The sequence below is a fragment of the Larimichthys crocea genome, chromosome XI (assembly GCF_000972845.2).
Source record: "Larimichthys crocea isolate SSNF chromosome XI, L_crocea_2.0, whole genome shotgun sequence".
NCBI lineage: Eukaryota > Metazoa > Chordata > Actinopteri > Sciaenidae > Larimichthys > Larimichthys crocea.
The window spans coordinates 7,293,841-7,309,209 of record NC_040021.1 but is presented as its reverse complement, the minus strand read 5'-3'; the positions used below and the strand labels follow the sequence as shown (position 1 = coordinate 7,309,209).

The following is a 15,369-nucleotide window of genomic DNA, read 5'->3' as shown; positions in this document are numbered from 1 at the left end:
ATTCTTATTTATTCTAGCTATTTTAACACTCACTAGTCACTTTAATGCTAGGATTTTATTGCACTGACTAGAAGCACTTTCAATCTCGTTGTACCTGTGACAATGACAATAAAGATCTATTCTATTCTATTCTATTCTATAGTATACTATAGTATACTATAGTACTATATATATATATATATATATATATACTACTATATACTGTCAATTAAATGTACATTTCCCTCTGTAGAGGGGAGTGGAAGTATGAAGTAGCTTAAAATAAAATATATATAAATATTTTTTAAACAGGTGGGTTTTGAGTGCAGACTTGAATTGTGAGAGTGAGTTGATGTCACAATTCAAGTCTGCACTCAAAACCCACCTGTTTAAAACTGCCTTTTCCATCTGACTGATTCAATTGCATTGTCCTATTCTAACCTGTTTTTAATGTTGTATTCTTGTAATTTGGTACACTTGTTTTTGTTATTTGCTGTCGATTCTATTTATTGTAAGGTATCCTTGGGTGACAGAAAGGCGCCTATGAAATAAAATGTATTATTATTACTCTTAATATGAATTTATAGCAATGTATCATGATTTAATAATTGATTTACATTTTTAATTAATAATCTTAAGACATTTTGTATTAATACTTTTAATGGACAGAGTAAGTAGTAATTGAAACTTTTAAGAAAATATAGTGGAGTAACAAATAAATGTGCATCTGAAAGTAGAAGTATAAAATAGCATAAAATAAAAAATACTCAAAGTAAAATTATAATACAGTATTTGTGTAAATGTACACAGCTGGTTGTCAGTGTACATTTAATCTTTGCTTGACATTAAGGACAAGAAATCACTTATTATTATTATCATTTATTTTATTGAATTTTGTATTTACTGAGTTAGAAATTTCAGCTCTCTTGGCCAAAAACTCTGACAATGAATAATATTGATACAGTGGCAGAGCAAAACAACTCATCATGTGCTTAAAAACTAAAAACAGGGCCTCAATCTGTGATTGGAGGAGCTTTTAACATTTACAACTCTGAAGTGAAGTTGTGGTGTTGGAGGCTGTGAAGGGTTTAAAAGATGATAAGGATGATGTGGAGGTGATCCAAACCTGCTTTAACTTTATTGGCAGGTCAACCAGGATAAATAGGTTACTTCACATAAAATAGAGATACCATGCAGCTAGCCTTGAGCCGCACACACATGGTAATAGAGATACCATGCAGCTAGCCTTGAGCCGCACACACATGGTTTTCCCCCTGGATTAAGAATTTTCTGATCTTGCTGTGTTTTTCTTTCTATCATATCTGTTAATTAATCAATTACTTCATTAATCCTTGGATAAATTGTTTAATGTTGCCATATTAGAAATATCACATGACACATAAAAAGAATTGAGATATTATTTTTCTCACTTTATTCTCTTGTGGTAAGAAACAAGCAGCCACTTACAGATTCAACAGGTTCACTGTCCAACACAACAAAGATCTACAAACACACACAGCCACTGAGCAGTCACAGTGCCTTCAAAACAACGAACCCAGCCAACAATAAAATAACGCCGTCGTAGGTAATTGTAAAAAAACAGCACCAGTTGTCGTTGCGAGCCTGCGGCGTTCAGGAGACGTTTCAATCCTCTGTCTCCATGTGGTGCTCTTCATGCATGGGTGTAGGTGTGGCACGGGGTGATTCACATTGGCACATTTATTCTTTCAACTAAAAAAACAAAACAAAAACATCCTAAATATATAGTTCACAGACAAGAAGACGTGGTCGTGTATAAATATATAATACTGCTAGGCAGGAATGAGATCGTCAGGAGGTGAGAGGGTCAGTGGTTTTCTTCAGCCTGTGCAGCTCAATCTTCCTGCTCTGTGGAGACAAACCTCTCTAACAACAATCCCACTTTATTTTCCTACAATCAGGAAGTCTGCTTTCAAAATGTGCTCCATGAGAGGCTACTGAAACTCAACAACTATTTATTTTGTTGGACAACCTGGGGCCTCATTTATCAACTGTGTGTATGAACAGTTTTGTAGTTTTTTGCGTGTGTTTAGATTTCTTCGCGGGTGTGCAAACTTTTAAAACCAGTAATTCTGAATCTTATTTACAAGTGTCTTAACCTCACTGTATCTGATTTTTGTCTACATTTTCCTATTAAATCATTTTGGCCATGTTTGGGGCAGAACTACAGCCTGTTTTAGTTCAATATTCTCTCCTCTCCCCTCTAACACTGTTCTGGTCTCCACCAACTCCGGTGTTAAAAGTATCTTTAGCTGGTAAATGCTCCATTTTCTTTACTGACTTAGCACCTAACACTGTGTTTATCAGAGCTTTATTGTCAGAAACAGGGCTGTTAAGAGCAGGGAAAACCAAAACAGTAAAGTTGTGGGTTGTGGAACCAGAACAATGAGCTTCATAGAGCTTTGATTTATAACACTAATACTAGTGTTTTCATTACATAAATGTAGCATGCTCATGGTAATTTTAACTGAATTAAATCTTTCTTTTCCCTTGGGCAGCTCTTTTCGCACACATTTCAAGCTTGTTTAACACATACTTAGATAAATGAGACCTTCTGGTGTTTTCAGCAGTCCAACAACAGCTCCTGTTTTTACTCAGAAGGCTCTCAGTGATCTCTCTGGTGAATGAGAAGGCACAGCATTCAACTTTATAGATGGAAATTACATCAAGCATTACGCTTTATGTTGTGTATTATCAGTAGCAAAGTCGCAGAAAGCTTCTCCTTCGATATCCACACTGCGATGTTTAAATCTGTTCATCTTTCCTTTATTTAGAAACTTTCACAAGGTCTATGGCTACTACGTTTCCATGGCAGACAAGCCTACATTTAGGTGTTGTGGGATCAGTACTCAGCCCACAGGTTCTATACTTCCATCTATAGACCCTGCTACATTGCAGGTGAGGCAGGAATGTTTCTGGGATATGTGAGTGTTGTTTAAGTCAGAGGCAGTGAAAATATGAGGATGGATAAGGTCGAGTCTGACTCCGTTTAGAGAGTTTAGCTGTAAGATCACACGGTGTTTAAAGCAGTTGGATGTCACCACTACACAGCACAGTTCATCCAGTGGAAACAAAAACAGTTAGAGGAACCCACAGTGCTGCAGGAAGCCGAGCACAGCGGGCGTTTAATCACAAACAGAATCCACACACATCTTCATATGAGTCTAAAGCTATGGTGTCTACAGTGTACCGTATGTTTGTGTATGTGTGTGTGAGTGGCGGGGGTATAATAGATAATTCACTGAATCCAGTTCTACTATTTTTAAATAATTCAGTCGACATCACTTTAGTTCAAACCATCAAAAACTGTACTGGTTTTGATCTTTCACAGTTTGTTTAGTTTAGCGGGACACAAGCAGGGTGGTGATGAGCAGACTTTGTCAATGTTGGTGTGATCAGCTTGAATTTGGCAAAACGTTTTAAATTCATAGATAGCCCTTCACTCTCGTCGCAATTAATCAGGTCAGTCACTCCAATTAAGACACAAATTAGAAGTTGTAAAAGTCACTTTGGCAGATCACCGATCACAGACACATGCTTGAATTTATATTTCCCTTCTTGACTGTGATTGAAAATCAGTGCAGTTTTCCTGGTTGCTCAGATTTATACAAAACAAGGAGGGTCGGACGGTTGAGGCTCCACTCTGCATCAGTGATTACCAAATACCACTGGAGCGACCGCCGGGAGGGGCCAGGATCCGAGCCGAGGACCTCTTGGGGATGTGGTCGTCGACCTGAGACCCTGAGAGAAAAAACAGGGTGTTTAGTTTGAGCACATAGAAATCACCAAAACTACAGTTACGTTTTGTTCCAGCCTACCTGAGAGGCTAAAGGACGACTCATGGAGGTCTCGGACTCCCTGGTGCACCCGAGCACCAGGGGGCCCTTTGTCGGCATTGTCACCATCAATGGGGCCCAAACCGAGTTCCTTCTTCATGGCATTTGCCACCTTGGCCACGTCACCGGAGTACGGATCCCTAGCAACCCCTTTATAAGCCTGACTCTGAAACAGGTGACAGGTAGAGAATAAATACAGAGCACACACAGAGCTCATAGAGGCATCAACTCTGCTCTTCTTTATTTGTCTCCTTCATGAAGAACATGCATTTTATGATCTGGTCTTCTTTGCTTGAGGGAGTATTAACAGATAAGATAATAATAGCTCTGTCGATAACACTCATCATAAATTGCAAATGAGGATGACAGCGATTTATTTGAGTTGACAGTTATAGTTCTTAACTTAAGGAACATCCTCAACAGTAGACTAAAGCTCAGTACAGATTCAGACTAAAATTAACCATATGACCCAGATATTCTGCCTGTGTACGCCCCAAATATTTTTACATTTCTGTGGTAAAATCTCAAGACTCTCTACTTTCTAAAAATTTGAATGCCACTATTATAAACAGCAATAAAGTCTTTATAAAGAATAAGGACAAACAACCCTTTCACATTTATACAGTGTATAGTACACTCTTGCAGGACTTTATGACTTTTTCTATATATTCATAGTGCGAGTGACAAGTGAATTTCGCTCTGGGATCATTAAAGTCTATCAATCTTATCTTATTCTATTTTGTTATTTTTAGCACTGCTAGTACTCTCAATGCTGAGCTGACCTGTTCTTCTCTCATCGAACATATTTTATTGTATTGTTGACCCTGTGTTAACCTAAATACAACAAATAAAAAATAGAAAAGTATTTCCCACAAGTTAGCAGTATAAACCATCCAGTGTGTCTAAAACAGAGCAGAACAAACTGTGCAGACGCTGCACGAAGGAGTTTTTTGCAGACAGCAGCAGCAGAAAAACAGTGTCAGCGCACAGAGAGAGAGTAGAGTATTAAATCCTTTATATAAACTGTCAAATCGGTGCAGTTAGACTCAGTATGATGGCTGTGTTTGCGGGAGGTTCACTGTCGGCTGACACTGCACAGCCCAGCATGAGCATCCACTGTTCTGACTCAACTTTAATGAATGATAGTGAACACACCTTTTCTCTCTGCACCATCTTCTTGTAGAGGTAGTCAGGGAAGGTGCGCTGTGGGTAGAACTTTCCAGAGCCCTCAGCGCACATGAACACACCGTTCTCACACACCAGACGTCCTCGGCTGATGGTGACCAGGGGAACGCCGTGGCAGCGCATCCCCTCGTACAGGTTGAAGTCTCCGCCCTGCACCTGAGTGCTCACAGAGATCGTCCTGCGCAGACACAACAGCCATTTAACGCCAGAGTTGTTTGTTCAGGCAATAATGGCGAGTGTGTGTTTGTGAGCCACGTCTTCATGTCGGAAATGTAACCGCGTACCTTGTTGCATCTGGATCCCAGACCACCACGTCAGCGTCAGCCCCGGGGATGATGCGACCCTTGCGTGGGTACAGGTTGTAGATCTTTGCAGCGTTGGAGCTCGTCACTGCCACAAAACGATTCTCATCCATCTTTCCTGTAACCTGCAAATATTAATGCATTTAATTTAATATTATTATAGAGCAGGGGGGTCAAACTAATTTTAGTTTTGACCTCAAGTGTGCCGGACCAGTTTTAGTCATAATAACAAATGTACTGTTTATTGTTAACTGTCAACTTGTCGAGATCCAGGCATTCTTAAAATTTTCTATACACTTCTATTCCTGTTTTGCACAATGTTTAATATCTTTAAATACATTTGCTATATGTTGTGTTCTACTACAAAAAACATGTTCAGAAAGGTGAAAGGTGTTTGTGTGTGTGTGTGTGTGTACTGGATGTGTGTACGTACCACTCCCCTCTCCCAGATGACGCTCATCCTGTCCTGGACTCCAGCCACACCGTGAGGGATCTTTGTGAAGTCCTCTTTCCCCAAAGCTCTCTGCTTGATTCCGAATGGACGGTGCTCCGATGCCACAACGCTCAGAGTGTCACTAGAAACAGGATATACATGCTTTACCGACCATACAGATCTAATTTATCACTAATTAATGAACTGTATGATAAAACATAATGTCAGGACTGTTTACATACTTTCCCAGCAGGCCCATGAGGAAGCTGGGGGTGTTAGGGTCGAGGCGGAGGGGAGGGACGATGACGTGGGCAGCAGCGTGTGCCCAGTCCTGGTGGTAATACTGCATCCCGTTCAGCACCGCGTGAGCTACTGTGGTCTCTGCGTGGACCACCTTACCTGCACAGACAGAACAGACATAAAACAGGAGAGGAAGGTGGCTGTTAGAAGAAGATCGTCTCCATCTACTTTATATCATCATCATCAGGGTCAAATCTCTCACCTTGCATCTTAGCAGCAGCAATCATGTCTCCAGCAGGCATACTGGATACATTCACCAGGTAGATTGGGCAGCGAGCCTGCAATCAAGAGCATTCATTCATTTATCAATAACATACAGACAGTTGCACACAGACAGGATGTTAACATCTGTATATTTGTGTCTGTTTACCCTGTTGGCGATGGTGACAGCTCTGTGAGTAGCCTCAGACTCCAGCTGTAGAAAATAAGATGAAGAAGTTTAATATGTACATTTATATATAAGGTCTTTATCATGAACTGTGTGGACGTGGTCAGCTTGTTTATGGAAATAGACCAGTTAGTGAGGAAAGTTGGATGTTTGTTGATGACATGTATCAACTCCATGTCCAAAATACAATCGATGCATGTGTAGGGCTTAATATAACTAAGTAATAAGAAATAACGTACCTCTTCTGGTCGACTGATCTCGATACCCTCTGGTCCACTGATGCCCAAATCCAGAGCCTCTTTGGCACTCTAACAACACACAAACACACACACATGTAAAAAAAAAAACCCTGCACACATATAGATGGTCAAAGCATCTTAAATGTTACTAGTTAAGTGAAAACTAATAATTGTGCTCAACATCTTTATTAAAAGGTAAAATGGCAGTAAGTGAAGTGTGTTTTGTTGGATGAGCACCTCTGCCACCAGCTCTCCGTTCTCAGCGTGGACACGTGCGATGGCCCCGATGTCTTTACAGGTCTGCAGCGTCTGGTAGAGCTCAGAGTCCCTCAGCATCATCATGTCTTTGTAGGCCATGAACATCTGGAACGAGTTCACTCCGTGCTCCCTCACCAGGGTCTCCATCTCATTACGCACCTGAGCGCAGGACACAAAGGTCAGAGGTCAGGGATCAGAAGTGATGCTTGTAGCCAATCAGCTCCGAGGACTGAGAAGGTTTTGGTTTGAGTTGGCAAAGGCTGACAGTGAAGAGCGTTAGACAGTGTAAATGTGGGCATAGAGTGTGTGTGTGTTATATGGGGCATGAAATGAGCTTGGAGAGCAGCCAGAATGAGATCATGTTACATTCACATTGGTGAATATCACAGTCCCACAAAAACATTCACCACTCAGAAAATCAATTTAATTCACTCAAAAACGCAGCAAACAGGAACCTTCTGATGTTTAATGAGGAAATATTCTAATAATACTGCAGTAAGAGGGTCATCAAACATCAAATGAAGGATAATACTTTGTCCATAAGAAAGAAGCAGTCTCTTCCTCTATTTAAAGGGCCATTGTACTTTGAAACTGACTTGACTAACTGAAGAAGCTTCAGGCGTAGATTTCAGGTTTCTGAGTATTGTAAATTTCTATAAATCATAAATTAGGGTATACGCAGGCAGAATCTGGTGTTGCAGTGTAATTCAAAACACACTACCCCCACTCTAATTCATGGAAAAACACACGTTTTTCCATGAATTACAGTGGGGGTAGTGTGTTTTGGCTGTGGCGGTGTGGGCAGCAGGGAGTGTCCAACTTGATAAAGCCGATAAATCAGTGAAAAAAAACGTTATTTCCTATTTACTAACCCCTCTGACCCTCCTCACACACACACACCACCACACAACAATACAGCGATTCACGGCAGCACCTGATCCTGTCTGAATGTATGCTAACTCAGGCTTAATATAATGTTAAACATTAAATTACAATTAAAAAATGAAGATAATGATTACTTCAAAGAGAATCATGGGAATCATGAAACTTTTGGACTGTTGGTTGGTACTTGGGCTCTGACATTTTAAAGTATTTTACATTTAATAGACTGAATGATTGATCAATTAATCAATAACAACTGCCAGATTAATTGATAATTCTTAGTTGCAGCCTCTTATATCATGATATTACAAGGATGTTAATAGCTACTATATAATAATACGATGTGGCAGATGCACAGAGTCAGCAGATGATGCAGCGCAGACATTAATGCCAAAGGCTGAATGAGGCATGTTGACTCATAAACTCTGCCTGATGTGCCCAGTGAGCATGTGTGTTAACCCAGTTCATATAAGGTTTAATGTAGGTCATGACACATTTCACCCACATATGAATATGTGCTGCTTCATTACTCAGTCAGGGAGGCTTGAAGAGCGAAACAACAAATAATAATGCAATGTAGTGATAATGTGTTTGTAAATGATTTCAGTGTAAGTGTGTCCATGTCCTCTCCGGCTCTCACCTTCGGTCCCCACCAAGTCACCCCGACGTGTAGAGCATAGTCGCAGCACGCCTTGGCGTCAGCCAGAGCTCGGCAGTTCTCGTAGGCGTCCAGCAGAGAGCAGTGTTGTTCAGGCAGGACCAGAGCCATCACCATGGTGGTGCCACCCATCAGAGCCGCCTGGGTGAGGAGAGGGGGGTGAGGAGAGGTGAATTAGGGAGGAAGTAAGGAAGGAAGGAGGGAGACAGAGGAAGAGAAAAGAGAGACTGATTAGAGACGAGAACAATGATTTCACTGTAAAGCACATAGACTCTGTTTGTCCTGGTGACAATGAGCAATAGTGTTTCTTTATGAACTGTTCCCTCATCATAGTATCGCTGACTTGTTACCAGTTGTACAAACACTAAATTTATCCATTTACATCCAGAACAAGTTCGCTCCCTATCAGTTTACAGCTATAAAGCTTGTAGCATTTCTTTTCTTCCTGCTGTTATTCTGTGTACAAGATATCAGTTTGTTTTGCATGTTACCAGGAGATGTCTAGTTATATCAGTGTTCATGATTGATGCATAACAGTTTGTTGTAATAGAGGAGGATGTGAGAGGAAATGACTGGCAAAGAAAGGGAGAATATGGACAAAGTTAGAGAGGAGAAAAAGAGGATGATGGGCTGAAAAATCGATGATGTGAAGGGAGTGGTTTGCTGTGACTTCGTCTCAGCTGGCTGAACGGTAAGTGCACTTTTGTGTAGCCATGACAACAGATACTGCTCAGCCATGCCTGTCGCATGTCCACACCCTCTTCCTCCAACTCATCCTCATTCTCCTCATCTCTTCATCAAAAACAGTCACAGATTCAATATCCTCTAACAGAGTCATACAGAGATATTGCACTGATGGGAAAACGGGCAATAATCATTTATAACAGGAAATCAACAGAGAGAAATTAAAACATGTAACATGACTCCTCTGCACATTCTTGATCATTTCTACATTCTAGCCTGAATAAAATGTGACAAAAACAGCTCTGATTTATGGGTCAGCGTGGAGTCCTTCCTCCAGACTCCAGATGCGTCGCAGACAGAGGCGGGGTCACCTGCTTTTAATTGACAACACCACCAGCCAACAAGCTACCAGTTTTTCCCATTACCATAGTAACCAGTGTGAATCATCTGCAGCGTCAGCAAGTAACGTCCCTGCATACGTGTGTGCATGAAGAGTGTCGTGTCATTGATCACTGTCAGAGGACGTGAACTCAGCCGGGGATTGTGGGATTTGCACTGTCTGTCGGCACAGTCTTAATTAAAATTTACTGCCAGTACACGTCTCCAGAAGAGCAGAGAAAGAAACTGAATGAAGGAGCTAAAGGGAGAGATGTGTCTGTTTACTGAACGTTATAATTTTCTTCAGTGTGAGGGATTCAGAGGCCGGTCCCTGACTTTTCTCTGCCAAAGATCTTTCATCCTGCCTTGTTTCCTCTTTTTAGGCTCCATGTGTAACTACAATCACCAAATAAGCATCTAATTTTAGATCAGTGACAGGCAGCTATTGTTCACAATACATCACCAGTCTGCTGTGCTGCAGTGATGAAACAGTTTGTAATTTGTGTTGCTGAGCAGAATAAAACCGTCATTCCAACACAGTGTAGAGATCAGACAGACCAGGCAGTTTTTAGACATTTCACTTTTAAAAACAGTTTTGCAGTCAAATCCATCATTACACATGCGAGCAGACAAGTTCATGCCCAGCTGAAAAAAACAAAACAACCATGAAGACATCCAGGGATTGGATTGTTATCAAAGCTAACATCCATCATGAACAACTCCTCTCACCTCCTGTGGAGGCCTTAAACAGCTCCTTCACCATGTAAGAAGGAGCTCTACCACAGGTCCTTCATTCCAACAGCCATCAAACTCTTTAACACCAGCATGACTTCATGACTTTATTCCATATATTTATTATTTATGAGTCATTTCTTATCAGCCTTGTGTATATGAGCTGCAGCAATAAGTGAATTTCCCCACTGTGGGATCATTACAGTTACCTTATTTATATGACATCTCTTAAAGGATCTTTACATGTTTTCTTGCAGCTGCAGTTATGGTTAAGTGAGCATGTGGTAGGGATGAACAATCCTGAGCTAAGGTGTCCACAATCTACTTTCCAGGTTTATTTAATGTGGTCTTACGGCTCTGCTGATTGGACGTATGTGGGTCTTCCTGGGTGACATACTGTAAACAATGCGAGTGATTTGACGCTTTGCTGTCGTTGTTGTTAGACAGTATTTCCCTTATGTTGTAACAGCTCTCTTGACAGGTCCCAGTACAGCCCACATACTGTCTCTCCCCTCGGGTTCTTTAAACATATTACTGCCCCTTGACAGCACGGCTAAAGTGGCTGGTGATTTGTAAACCCCAAACAGTGTTTGACATGAATACCCCGCACTGTTTAAGACCCCCAACCCCTGCTGTGACGATAATCCAATGATGAGAAAGTGAAACTGACAGAGAGGGGGAGAGGAAATGTGCATCTTTCAGTGTGTGGTGTTAGTCCATCGAAAGGAAATTAACATCTACTGCTGGCAGCTATGCTGATAATCGATTTAGCACTGATTCCAACCTTTTAAATGTGAGTATTTGCTGGTCTAAAATAAAAAAAAGACATTTTCTGTATGTGTGAGAGAGGAGGAGACTCTGAGAGTGAGTCTGACATGACTGATCTGAGAGGATCTCTGTAGGCTTGACTCTGGGAGAAGCTATCAGTGTCAGACAGATTACCACTGCAGCTCTGATCAGCCTCTATCAGAACCTCTCAATACATCACATTACAGCTCAACACCTCATCTTCTTTCATCCTCCTCCTCCTCCTCATCTCCCTCTCCTGCCTGCAGAGACATTAAAAAGATCTCTGCAGTGCCTGCTGGGAGAGATAAAGAGCTGGACTGCTAATATTCTAGCTGAGTATTTGGAAAACATCTGATGCGATCCAGTTCAGTCAATCTGAAATAAAAATTTTATGGATATGGTTGATCAATACAGCAGTAGATAGTGAGAGGGGTTCAAACTTAAGTACGGTGTTAGTACAGGATAGTGTATTTGGTTTGTAGTTAATAGTACAAATGTTGTAGAGTAGGTTTGGGTTTAGGTTTAGATGATTTCAACCCCTGTAAAGCAAGATAAGAGTTCCTCAAACGTACTCTTGGGGCTGGCTATAGAAGTGAGTCAGACTCCATAGGTCCCCATGTTGAAATGTCAATATCTGGACACACAAATGTATAAACACATCTACGCTGCGTGTTTCACATTTCTACAGTTGACCGTGTTATATAAATCTCTCGTCCGGCTGTCAGTCATGTTGAGTTTGTCCCAGAGGGCAGCAGTGGGTGAGACAGAAGAGGGTGAAGCAGAGGAAACAGTCGAGAGGAAGAAAGGAACGAAGGAAGAGAGAGAGAGGAAGCAGCAGACTGTTACAAAACGATGGGTGGGAGGGAAGAGGATGCATTGGGAGGGAAATAGTTTTGGGGGGTTTATCACAATTGCACATGAGTCGTTGCCGCGGCAACGCAGTCACCATGGAGACCACACAATACTACCACGGCCATGCGTGCGCACACGTTTGCTTCCTCTCGCTTCCACACCGAGAGCTGGGCTTGGTTGCCACGGCAGCGAGGTCAATGGGTAGGGGTTGGCAATTGGGGGGTTGCCGGGTAAAGCTGGCATATGGACGATTCAATCCTGCCTCAAATTCCTCTCACCGCTCTTCAGTTGGCATTCCTTCAGACTCACACCACTGAGATACAGCGCCTGCAGCATTTACCACAAAATCCTCCAAACACACACAGCAATGTTTAGAAGAAGTGCATATAGAGACATATACATACTGTATGTAACCCTGTTAGATAAACTAATTTCTAATGTTTATTAAGGAACACCCCAGAAATGTCCAATGATATTTCGCTTTTAATAGTTACCATGCGACTTAGCCAAAATAAAAATATAAAGATAAATATGCTGCTTTATGTCAAATACAGCACATGCATAATACTTTACACAGTATAAGCAAAATCTATTTTTATACATAAATCTTTTAATATTATTAGAGATACTTTCCTCACTATATTAGAAAAGGAAGTAAAGCAACTTCATATTTTATCTCATTATCTATGTAATTTATTTGATCTTTGTCCCAGTTTACATTATCGATAATCACTGCCACACACTTGTACACCCAGTTACTGACTTGAACCCCCCAGTGATAAAAATCAGGCAACAACAACAAAATCAACCAACAACATCCTCCAACACAAACCACTGCAGGCAACAATTACACTCCTTGTTTTGAATTTTTAAGTCTCCTAATTATTAATTCATCCTCTCTGCTCGGAGACTCAGGAGATCAACGGAAAACACGCAGAGCATCCGAAGGAATTTAACTAATAAACCCGAGTATGAAGGCAGAGCGAACAGCTGTGTGTAAAGAGAGAAGTCTTTGCTTTCGACCAGAAACTTTCTGACAGCTGTTTGGGTTTACTTCCTACACAACCAGTGTGATGAACACATGGTGGTCATTTTTTCCTGATGAACATATGAAGCTGAAAACAGGCTGAAGATTTGAGTATAGAAAAAGAGAGAGTGAGAGAGAGACAGACAAAGAGAGAGAGAGACAGAGAGAGAGAGAATGTGTATGACAGCTGTCTCTACTTTCTAAATGTGTTTAATCACAGGCATGCTGACGAGCCTAGTCATAACACAGTCCTGTGTGTGTGTGTGTGTGTGTGTGTACCTTGGTCCCGCTGTAGAAGTCATCCTGAATGCTGGCGTTCATGAAAGTCTCCTGCAGATGCACGCTGGTGTCTATTCCGCCCGGCAACACCAGCTTTCCAGAGGCGTCAATCACCTTGGCGCCGCCTGGTATCATCAGTTCCTTTCCAACCTGCCACGGAGAACACAAACACACAAATTACACAACTTCATTAATATGCGGTCTGTCCCGATAACATGCATCTTAACCAATGAATGTATAAAGACGATAAAGGGCTGTGAAGGACACTGGCGTTTGGGTCAATGGAGCTTTAATGTAGTCCATTAAATTGAGCTGGCATATTAAAAGAGAGTCCATCAAAGGTTCTTTGGATAAGAGAGACGTTTGGCACATTGTACCACAATGAACCTGATGCAGATTTTTATGTTTGGTCTGAAATAGCTCAACAATTATTGGATGAATTGATCAAATACCTGCAAAACTAAAGATTCCCATCAGGCTCAGCTGTACTTTGTGTCTGCTGCTAAATAACAAATGTTAGCAGTCTCATCTATGCTGCATGATTGTCGTCAATCAATTCAGACGCCACTCATCTTTCACTGACGGTGCCTTTGCACGATGGTCTAGTCTCAGTATTATGCCATAGTTGATCATTTATGAGCTTCCCAACAGAAGCACAGTTTGACACTTCCCACCAAAATGTATATTTCTGTATTTATTTGTTTACTTGTATTTATTGTATCTCTTTTATTTTTATAGCTAGTATACTACTATTATAACTACTATTGTGATTATCATCATACCTGCTAAACATCAGCATATTAGCGTTGTAACTGTGCATGTAAGCATGCTGACAGTAGCTTGCAGTACAGCTGTGTTTAAGTACAGCCTCACAGAGCAGCTAACATGACTGTTAATAAGATACGGCCATCCTTGAACGTTGACAAAGACAGTGCCAACACTTTGCAGCTGAGTGGGAGTATGATGGAGCCAGAAGAGAAATACCACTCTGCTTTGCGTTACAGTGTTCGTAGCCTTCACTTTTTAGCCATTATTTTTTTTTACATCTGCACACTTTGTTGTGCATTATCACCTACATAATGCACTGAAAGATTAAAAGAAACACTGTTAAAGACAAACTGTTTAAGCTCGCGTGCTGCCGTTGCTGTGGAGAGATTTAGCGGTCGTACAGCTTTCCAGGTTTCTGAGTCAAACGCATCCTCTTCACATAAACCGATGCTTATTTCCATGACGACGCTCTGCAAGCTAATTATAGTGTTCACTATCATCTTGAAAGGCTCACAGAGTTCACTGCATGGTTCATGCTCTCTTGTACTGTGTTATTGTGAAATGAGTCACGCTAACAGCTGGACAGTGTGTGTGTGGGGTGTGTGCATGACCGAGTAATAAGTCAGGATGCAGCATATGTTTTAATGTGTGTATGCATGTGTACAGTATGTGCGTCTAAATGCGGTCTACCTGCTGAATGATGCCGTTCTCAATGTAGACATCCGCTTCCTGGGTGAAGTCATCATTGACCACCTTCCCTCCCTTGATGAGGATACGCATCGACCCCATGTTGGCAGCCATAATCCTGCCAGAGGAACAAAAAAGACATTTAACATCAAGGTCACATTAACACAGAGCTCGAGTTCGATACAAGCAGCTTCTTGTGGGGAAAAAACTGGGAAATAACCAAGAAAATGCTGCTGCGTCACTCATTTGGCATGTTTGAGTGGAAGTCCAACAGGAAACACTTGTTCCACTCGACTGTGCTCAGATGCATTTCACCACAAAGTAAATGAAGTTTATTCATGAAGATTGTAAAAGAAAGGTGTTTGAATGGAGACAAAGAGGTGGACAGGATCAAGAAGAGTTAACAAAAATAGTCTAGACAGAGAGGAAGCACAGGGAAATGTTTACGTCTCTATGATGAGCTATGAGCCTCACAACCCTGGAGAAATAGTTTCAATTCAGTATTTAATGTGTTCAATATTTCAAAAACTACAATTAAACCTGGCCTTGCACCTGTCTAGTCAGTTGTAGGAAGCTGGACTATCTATAGATCCTTTGCTTAGTCCTCCCACAACTAATCTAAAACAACCGCCAACATGAATTTTGCCAAATAACAACATCCTGTAGTATCGTGT

General features: G+C 41.2%; 1 protein-coding gene across 2 annotated transcripts in view; it reads right to left on the bottom strand.

The window, feature by feature from the left end:
• Positions 1-1,388: 1,388 nt before the first annotated feature.
• Positions 1,389-15,369, bottom strand: part of LOC104926134 (dihydropyrimidinase-related protein 5) — a 28,979-nt gene continuing 14,998 nt past the window's right edge. Inside the window, exons 3-16 of one of the 2 annotated variants that reach the window (XR_003463171.1) lie at positions 14,699-14,813; positions 13,241-13,390; positions 8,482-8,640; positions 6,939-7,118; positions 6,702-6,770; positions 6,445-6,489; positions 6,277-6,352; positions 6,017-6,173; positions 5,775-5,916; positions 5,324-5,466; positions 5,010-5,217; positions 3,837-4,020; positions 2,555-3,759; positions 1,389-1,710 (exon numbers count right to left, since the gene is read on the bottom strand). Coding sequence is in view for 1 of the 2 variants with exons in the window: in XM_027284031.1 (XP_027139832.1) it covers positions 1,707-1,710; positions 3,678-3,759; positions 3,837-4,020; positions 5,010-5,217; positions 5,324-5,466; positions 5,775-5,916; positions 6,017-6,173; positions 6,277-6,352; positions 6,445-6,489; positions 6,702-6,770; positions 6,939-7,118; positions 8,482-8,640; positions 13,241-13,390; positions 14,699-14,809 (1,710 nt within the window). In the remaining variant the exon portion in view is untranslated. The remainder of the gene's footprint in view (positions 1,711-2,554; positions 3,760-3,836; positions 4,021-5,009; positions 5,218-5,323; positions 5,467-5,774; positions 5,917-6,016; positions 6,174-6,276; positions 6,353-6,444; positions 6,490-6,701; positions 6,771-6,938; positions 7,119-8,481; positions 8,641-13,240; positions 13,391-14,698; positions 14,814-15,369) is intronic. The other variant, XM_027284031.1, reaches the window with a different exon arrangement.